The sequence below is a fragment of the Nicotiana attenuata genome, unplaced genomic scaffold (assembly GCF_001879085.1).
Source record: "Nicotiana attenuata strain UT unplaced genomic scaffold, NIATTr2, whole genome shotgun sequence".
Lineage (NCBI taxonomy): Eukaryota > Viridiplantae > Streptophyta > Magnoliopsida > Solanales > Solanaceae > Nicotiana > Nicotiana attenuata.
In genome coordinates this window covers 74,247-83,762 of record NW_017671550.1, presented here as the reverse complement: position 1 = coordinate 83,762, position 9,516 = coordinate 74,247, and the positions used below count along the sequence as shown (strand labels likewise).

At 35.8% G+C, this 9,516-nt stretch overlaps 1 protein-coding gene across 1 annotated transcript; it reads left to right on the top strand.

Moving 5' to 3' along the window:
* The first annotated feature begins 845 nt into the window (after positions 1-845).
* On the top strand, positions 846-8,451 carry LOC109208932 (probable zinc metalloprotease EGY1, chloroplastic). Its single transcript, XM_019372090.1, has 10 exons — positions 846-1,279; positions 2,697-3,158; positions 3,277-3,417; positions 4,905-5,006; positions 6,270-6,481; positions 6,955-7,005; positions 7,077-7,146; positions 7,560-7,628; positions 7,986-8,036; positions 8,149-8,451. The coding sequence occupies exons 1-10, from the start codon at positions 974-976 to the stop codon at positions 8,305-8,307; spliced, it is 1,623 nt and encodes a 540-aa protein (XP_019227635.1). The 5' UTR covers positions 846-973; the 3' UTR covers positions 8,308-8,451.
* Positions 8,452-9,516: the final 1,065 nt, after the last annotated feature.

Genomic DNA, 9,516 nt, shown 5'->3' with positions numbered 1-9,516 from the left:
GGTACTTCGTACAAGTTCCGTCAATGAACCCTAGCTTTCACTTTGCTCGCAATGCAATCACCATAGCTTTGCTCCAAACTGAATAGTTCTCAGTTTCTTTTGGTTGAATCGAGATGTTACATTACTAGGATCGTCTGATGGCTATAAAAATAATGGATGCCAGGGGTTATCAATGTCTAGCGTCGCTATTGTTGAGCTTCAAAATTTCTAAAAAAACAATTGACTGCTTTCAATTGAATGAAATCAATTTCTCCAAAATTAGAGAGTAAGAAAACGAATCTGAGCTCTAATCGATCCACTCAAGCTCTGATACCATGTTAAATCTCACCATTGAAGCGTGATAATGGAGCTTCTGAAAGTATCGAAGAAGAAGAGAGAGCGGTTCTAGAAGGAACTCTCAATTGTATTAAAACTGACTAAGTCATTTACAAGACTAAGCTATATATACTATACACTTTAGAAGCTAAGTAACTTAATCTCGTAGCTAAGTAACATAATTAACAAAGCTAAGAGTACACAGCTGTCACCTAATGCCCTTCTCATCACCCACTAAACTGTTAAACTCACAGCTGTGACCAGCTGTCATTTTATTCATCTCAACAATAACAAAGACATTACTATAGCATACAAAAAATATTGGAATAAACGAGATTGTTATAGAGAAGTTTGATTGTACAAGTATTCTTATTTTTAGTTTTATATTTGGATAATACCCCTCAGGCAATTGGTAAACGTAAAAGATGGACCCAAAAGAAAAACCTCATACTTCTAGGGCCATATTGCACTTTTTTGTTCGTAAAATGATAAAAACAAAAATATCAACAAAAAAGAAATATTTGTATCTGTAAAATGTAAGAAAAAATAAAGAAGATATTCTTTTGTCATATGCTCATACTCAAACCTCACCATCTTCCAATTACATTTTTCGCCATTAAGAACAAAATCAGCTATAGTTTTGTTTTTATTCATCACAATGGGAACGCTAACGAGTTGCAGTTTCAGCACAATGAATATAAGGTTCCGTTTGAATCCTCCAGTTAATTACACTTTCAGTCGAAGAATCCAATTGAAGAGAATGTCCAAACGTAATTTCGGTAGATTGATTATTAGGTGTAGTAGTGGAAATGGCAGTAGCAATAACAATGGCAGCAGTAGCGATGGGAAATTGGAAAAGGATTCTTCAAATTTGGCTACTGCAACTGAAGAAACCACTGAAGAAAGGAACGGCGGCGGTGTGGAAAATGATTCCGAGGATTCTCCGGTGTCAATTTCTTCCAGAGTTAGTTTCTCTTTTGTTTTTTTTAAAAAATCTGAGCTTTTTTTTTTAGTTTGCTTGGATAATTTTTAATTTATGTTAGTGTTGTTATTGTCTAAATATTCAAGTTTGTTGCTTCTATTGATTTTTTAGAAATTGTTATGGATGAAAGGAGGATAATTTGGGGTAAAAGAAGAGAAGGGAAGTGTATTTAACTGATAAGTGATGATACAAGTAATTAAGTATTACTAGTATATTGTGTGTTGTTCTTTGTGTAGCTGGTTGTTGTACTATGCTATAGGCTTGTGCAGTAGGAGAACTAATTCTTCCAGCGACGTGTTCATATGCCTCTTTTTCCTGGCTGCTGACTTGCTTATACGGATAGGAAATAAATTTAAGGCAATGAATGGAGAGGAATATTGAAAAATGTGATCTTGAATAGCAAAGCTTAAAAGCAATTTGTCTATTGGGCAGAACTACTAAAAGCTATCACTTCGTCACTTAAAGCAAATGAAGCGATGTGAAGAGCAGGAGCCATGCACTTTGGAGAAGTGTGCACTTCAAACATGACATACAAAGTGATCCCGATGAGAATCACTTGTTCTTTGAACTCAAATTTGAGGAATTGCATTAGTATCAACATTATTGTCAATAGGATGCTAAATATTAGTTACTTAATTGCGGTTTGATTATTTTAGTACTAAATTCATACTCTCTCCGTTTCAATTTATGTTAACCTATTTCCTCTTTAATCCGTGCCAACAAGAATGGCCCCTTTCCATATTTGGAAATAATTTACCTTTATGCAATGATTTATAGCCACACAAAAAATATGTGCTTATTTTACGCCACAAGTTCAAAAGTCTTCTCTTTTTTCCTAAACTCCGAGCCCAGTCAAATAGATTCTCATAAATTGAAACAGTGGGAGTATATGTTTAATATTTTTTAATTCTCTGTAACTTGCGTCACTTCAAAGGAGCATGCTCTTCACTACTCGTTTTTTGTTTCAAGCCTCATGGACCTTAACGCTTCTTTGCATTTTTCACTTTAGAAAACATTAATATAGGAATCATTTCAAAAAGAGCACTGATACTGGGAAATCTTACAACTAGTTTCTTTTGAAATTGCAATACCGAAGGCTTTTCACTTTTATATACTGTTTATGTTTCAACTAAGTTACTGGTTTAAAAGAATTGTGGCTGGGGTATCTATGAATTTTAAGAAACTTATCTGGTCATTAAGATAGCAAGAAAAGTGTCAAATAATTGTCCTTTATTACATTGTAGTCAAAAAATGTTCAAGTAATCTCTGTTGTCTCATAAGAAGCTTGGCACATGCATCCTATAATGGTCAAAATAAAGAGTAGCTTTATGATATGAAGAAACATTCAAGAGATGAAGAGGAGAAACCAATGTACTGAATGTGTTTACTTTCTTGGCAGCCAACAATATCCACTGTTGGATCAACTTATAATAATTTCCAAGTAGATTCTTTTAAGTTGATGGAACTTCTTGGACCAGAAAAGGTTGATCCCAGTGATGTGAAGATCATTAAGGAAAAGTTATTTGGCTATTCTACTTTTTGGGTGACTAAAGAAGAACCATTTGGAGATCTTGGAGAGGGCATTCTTTTCCTTGGGAATCTTAGAGGAAAGAGGGAGGATGTTTTTGCCAAACTTCAAGATCAGTTATCAGAAATTATGGGTGATAAGTACAACCTGTTCATGGTGGAGGAACCTAATTCAGAGGGGCCAGACCCGCGTGGTGGGCCCAGAGTCAGCTTCGGTATGCTGCGGAAAGAAGTTTCTGAACCAGGTCCAACAACTCTCTGGCAATATGTAATTGCTTTTCTGTTGTTCCTTCTCACTATTGGTTCCTCTGTGGAGCTAGGAATTGCATCTCAGGTCTGCTCGTCAACCACGCAGTTTGACTTTAAAGACATTGTTTCATTTCTTGTTCTTCTCATAAAATTCTCTATTTTTTCTAACAATTGACTTGACAACTTAAATTTGTGTTGAGCAGATAACTCGCCTTCCTCCTGAGGTAGTGAAGTACTTTACGGATCCAAATGCAATTGAACCACCAGATATGCAGCTTTTATTACCGTTTGTGGGTTCTGCTTTACCACTGGCATATGGTGTGCTGGGTGTGCAGTTATTTCATGTAAGATTTCTTTGTTATCCTTTTAGTTGACTGAATGGAATTCTCTGTAATGAAGGAGTCAGCCAAGTCCAAAAGCAACATGAAAATCTTCTCTAAAGTTCCCAGTTCTGTCTCTGATTATGATAGAATGGTGTAATTTAGGTTTTTCTTTCCTTCTTTGGCAATATTGATTACATTTGTTAGGTTGACTAGGGTTTGATTTTCTTCAGAAAAGAATAATTAGCTTCGATTTTAGTATTTCTTTTACTTTGAAGTTTTACGTTTCAAGTTAAAATAGGATGGTGGACAAATATTAAACTAGATAGAAATACTAAGGAACACATTTATTGGCCTCAGAGTAGAAGCTCTGTTCTAAGTTTATAAATCATTTTTACTACTGAAAAGGAGAAAATAATCTCAACAGCAAGGTTACTGTTAGGAAAAAAAAAAAACGAACTGCCAAAACAATGAAGTTGTGTTTTACTGATTTAGCTATGCTAGTTTGCCACAAAATGCAATGTTAATCGTGAAAAAAAATGTTAGTCTAATAAGAATTGAGAGAATGCGTTTAGACAACTTTCTTATGCCTAAGTTCTTTTATAGGCACATTTACAATGTATATATCTGATGTGGGACACTGCCACATTGAAATGTTAGACCTGTATACCTTTAAATCTGAACTAGCTATCTAACACTTACCCTCAAGCGGGTGTATCAAAGAAGTAGCTATCTAATACTTCCCCTCAAGCAGGTGCTTAACATGTTGTATGGACCAAGCCTGCTACATATACAATTGGTTCATGAATTGGTGAGGAACTTGGTGAATAAGTTAGCATGTTAATTGTTCAACTTCAACTTCACAAACTTAGTGACGATTTCTAGGAATATCTTTTCTTTGGCAAATGGTAATCAATCTCTATGTGTTTGCTCATCTCATGATAAATAGGATTCAATTTGATCTGAAGTGCAGCTTGAACTTTGAAGTCAAAAGTGATGTACATTGCTGATACATTTGAATACTTGGCTGAAAACCATTTCTAGGTGTTAGACACCTTCTAAATTATTGTCAAAAGTAATCAGAAGTAACAGAAGGAAGCATTAGCTATAACTTACTACAGACCTATAAATTGTAGTCAAAAGTTACTGTATAGTACTGGGCTCAGACATGTAGAAGGGACATTTGATGTGTATATTAGCTAAGCTTAGCTTTTGCATCTCTAAATGACATGTGGCTTAACATTGCCGTAACTCCGTGTGAGAACTAGAAGTTTACCTTTCATTTTCATTTGCTTTTGGAAAAAACTTTACTTTTCTGCCTTGCTCGTTTGTTGCTGCAGTTCTACCAGAGTAACTTAATTTTATAATATAGAACAAAACAAGATGTTAAACTGAAAATGAGATGGCGGTTAGTCTCTCCTGAGATGGTTTTATATCTTCATTTGATCATTTCTGTTCTTCCAAACTTATTCCTCCCTGTTCAATTTTACATGAAGAGTTGATTTGTTCAGGAAATCGGGCATTTTCTGGCTGCATTTCCAAGGTCTGTGAAATTAAGCATTCCTTTCTTTATTCCAAACATCACTCTTGGAAGCTTTGGAGCAATCACTCAGGTTAGCATATTCTGTTGTCACTTGTCAATGCTTGAAACAGTAAAGATGGCAGCTGAGGAATCTAAACTTTCTGAAAGATTGGTGCAAATGGATCAATTATTTTGAATTCCTCAATGTGCTGTTTGCTTTCAGGAGAGCCAGGAAACTTAGAGGGTGTTTGGCTAAGCTTATAAGCTGGTCAAACTGGCTTATAAGCACTTTTTGGCTTATCTACGAGTTTGGTAAAATTAAAAGTGCTTATAAGCCAAAAATAAGCCAAAAGTCATAAGTTGGTCTCCTCCAACTTATCAAATTTCAGCTTATAAGCAGTTTAAGTTTGACCAAAATATTTACTATTCTATCCCTAAAATACTTCTTTTTAAAACAAAACTCTTCGTATACCCAGTTCTTCAGCTGCATATTATTAATTTCAGCACTTTTATCCAAACACGTAACTGCTTATTTTTTAAATCAGTTTCAGCACTTAAAAGTGCTTTTCAGCACCTAATGCTTATCAGCTACTCTAAATCAGCTAAGCCAAACGGGCTCTTAATAGGTTCCTTTTTGTGAAGGGGGTAGGGGTTACATTTCATTTCTGCGCAGAGGCAGGCCTGATGGCAGAATGCATTTACTACAGGGAATTGGTGTAGATTGTCGAGATGTGCTACTAGCAATTTCTTCTGGCTGCAGCCTCCTCCAAACAATCTAGTATAAGTCCTTTTGAGAACACAAGGAGTTCCAAGATGGTTCTGTAATATACAATAGTCAATGGACATTAATCCCTTGGGGTGTTAATAATAATATTATTCAATTTTCTTTTCCCTACCCGTTTGGTTCTCACATTATCTAGGACTTTTGTCGTTTTAGATTTGTTAGTTCAAACTTGTGATAGAGGAGTGAGATAAGAGTTCTAAATGAAGGCTGTGAATTGAGGAGGGAGAAAAAAAGTAGAAGTGGCGGTGGAGGAGAATCAAATGTTATCTTTGCTTATTGAGATGATGTGAATGCAACACTTCAAATGATGTTAATATTTAATATACTCAATGCTTGCCGTTGTTAAGTGTCACTTATTTTGTTCCTTATCAAAAAAAAAGTGTCACTTATTTTGTTAAAGCATATGTAACAGATTTGACTATGGTAGAGTCTAGCATGGAGGGAAAAATCATTGTGAAGGACCTATGCTAGATTAATCTACTTCATTAAACCTTGTCATTCCGCCTAATTCATCATCACTCCATTAAGCATAAAACATATGCATTAATGATCTTCCCTTGGTTCCTGCAGTTCAAATCTATTCTTCCTGATCGCAAAGCAAAGGTAGACATTTCTCTTGCGGGTCCTTTTGCTGGTGCTGCATTGTCTTCTTCCATGTTTGCGGTTGGCTTGTTACTCTCATCCAATCCTGCTGCTGCTGGAGAGTTGGTTCAGGTTCCTAGCACACTTTTCCAGGGCTCTTTACTACTCGGGCTTATTAGCAGAGCTACTCTTGGTTATGGGTAAGTTTAGCCCTCCACAGGGTGCGAAAGCATGAAGTTCTTGGAAAATAATTTTCAATGCGTACATTTGAGTTATTTTTTGTTCACTTGAGGAGTAGCCTCTTTTTGTTTATTTATTTTTGGTGCACCCACGAGATTCCTGTTTGTATAGAAGATTGGGAGTCTTTCATAGAAAACCATGTCTTTTTGTAAGGTTTTCTACTTTTTGGTATCCTTGTACACGAGCATGTTTTTGCCCTTTTCTAATGAAATTTATTACCATATAAAAAAATCCCTTTGTCAAAACCCCTATATCTGTAGGCTGATCACTTTGAAGTGCATAAAGATAGTTGTTTCTAAAAGAAAACCTTTAACAGTTATGTGCATGAAGGCCAGGGAACTTTTTGATTTTTCCAAATTGGCAATTATTTTTGTTTCACTTATTCGAATCTTTAGCATATAACATTTGAGCTAATGTGCATTCATTTTCACAGAGCAATGCATGGCGCAATGGTTTCAATCCATCCTCTTGTGATAGCTGGCTGGTAAATTTGAGTTTGTTGTAAGTAATTACGTTGGCTTAAGTTTCATGCTTGCTCTAAATTTCATTTTGCAGGTGTGGCTTGACTACATCGGCTTTTAATATGCTACCAGTTGGATGTCTTGATGGTGGGAGAGCTGTGCAGGTGGCCTTTGCATTCTTTAGTCTATCAATTTGTTTTCATGAACTTGGGTCACTGTCAAGCTTAATAACAAAGCATAATCGATTGCATTCTATGAAATTTGAATGATGAGAAGTCGCTAACTTTCACGTAGACTGTCGTTTACATAGTATTAGATGATTAACGGTGCAAAGCTTGAAAAGATATTACTAATAGATGTGTGGAACCTACGATTCTAGTATTGCAAGCTTGTGGGGCTCCTAATGAGATAGGGGCTGTCGAGACTTTATAGCATGCTTAGATAAATTGATTTCCCAAAATATATTGCTGACTTTTTCATGAAGAATTGTGACCTCAGAAAATGCAGAGCTTCTTGGCTAAGAGATAATTGGTTGTCACAGATAAAGTCTGACGAATTCATTTTTTCTTTCTGGCAGGGAGCCTTTGGGAAAGGATCACTTATTGGTTTTGGTTTGGCGACATACACTCTTCTGGGCTTGGGCGTGGTAAGCAGTCTTTTGTCGTTTGATATAGGATAGAACTTAAAAGTAAATCTTCACATTGCTCAAAGTTACAACTAATATGTTTTGTTACTTTGATGTACATATGTAGATCAAATGTCCGTCCTTCATATATCCAATCGTTGTCCAGTGTCTATTTGTTCCCCCTTTTTTGTCACTCCACTTCTGTTAAGTTTTAATTAGTATTAGGTTGGCAATCTGGAACCTTTTTTTTACTTATTTCATGTGCGCATTGAGGTCAAATCACTTATGGTCTTTTACACATCTGTCCTTTACCCTTTTGCTTGGTGTTGCAAATTGTACAATCAGTCACTTAAAACATTCTGTTTGTGCTGCTATCAGCTTGGTGGACCTCTATCACTTCCTTGGGGATTGTATGTGCTTATATGTCAGGTAATAAAAATACATTGCTTTATGAAATATTATGCTTATATAGCCGTCCCATTTCATGGTATATAAGTGTCAGTCGTTTACGAGTTAAAATCTTGGATCACGTGACGTACAGAGGACACCGGAGAAACCATGCTTGAATGATGTAACAGAGGTCGGAAATTGGAGAAAAGCAGCTCTTGGTGTGGCTATATTCCTTGTAGTATTGACTCTTCTTCCTGTATGGGATGAACTTGCAGAAGAACTAGGTATAGGTCTTGTAACCAGCTTTTGATTCATTAAAGATGGAGTCCTGCCAATTTTGATGTGGGCATGGGCTTAAGGAGTTGGTATGCATCATTTTAAGTATTCATACTGATCTTTTGACTGTACGTAGTGGACTATGTATACATGTATATAGTGAGCTACCATTTTTTCACTGCAGATTTATTATTTTAATAAATGAGGAAATTTCATAAAGAGATTCAAACTCGAAAACACAGCTGAATAGCCCGTTTGGATTGGCTTATTTTAAGTGCTTTCAAGCCAAAATAACTTTTAAGCCATTTTGTAGTGTTTGGATAGAGTAAAAAAGTGCTTTTAAGCACTTATTTTTAAGCTAAAATGACAAAAACAAGCCAAAAGCCAAAAGCTAGAATTCCTAACTTATGGGTTAAAAGCTATTTTGACTTAAAAGCCACTTAAATTAAGGCCATCCAAACGGGCTCCTAGGACATATATAATAATGTTATATTTCTTCAAAATTACTTAAAATATGTGTACGTGTATTCATGCTCAAAGACTCCTATGGTGCAATAATTATTCGGTGCACCTCTACGAGTCAAATTGGCGGTTCAAATCCCACTTCGGACAGTCTTGTTTTCGGCAAGGAGCATAGATATATACGTGAAAATCACTAAAATTTTAAAAAGAATATAATTTTGAGCCTATAATGTGAAAATCTAGTGGGTTCATGGTAAGAGACTAAAGTTAAACACGTTAAATGTAAATTCTAAATCCACCTCTTTACAATAGTGCATCCATCCTCTTGGAATCCTGGATGATAGTAAGTGGCAGTTGATGACCGATCTTTAAGATTATAAACAAAAATAGAGATTCTTGGCTATTTTGAGGGGTGTCTTTGATTTTTAAAGTTAATCTGAAAACAGAAACAGAGTTTTACGATAAAATATCATGGTATAGCCAGTTTTCACACTGGTTAATGAAAAATAGCCAGCGTTTACCAAGTCAATGAAAAATAGCCACTATTTTGCTGTAACAGGGACCGGTCCAGTATAATATACGGGAGTTCTGGTGCATTTGTGTACGAACTCCAGCATATTATGCTGGACCGGTATACTTTGCTAACTCCTGTAAAATTTGCTGGAGACTGGAGCACCAGTGCTCCAAACTCCAGTATATTATACTGGATAATTATACTTGCTAGAACTCACGTAAAATTTGCAGGAGTTCCAGCATAATTATGCTTGAACTCCCGTAAAAT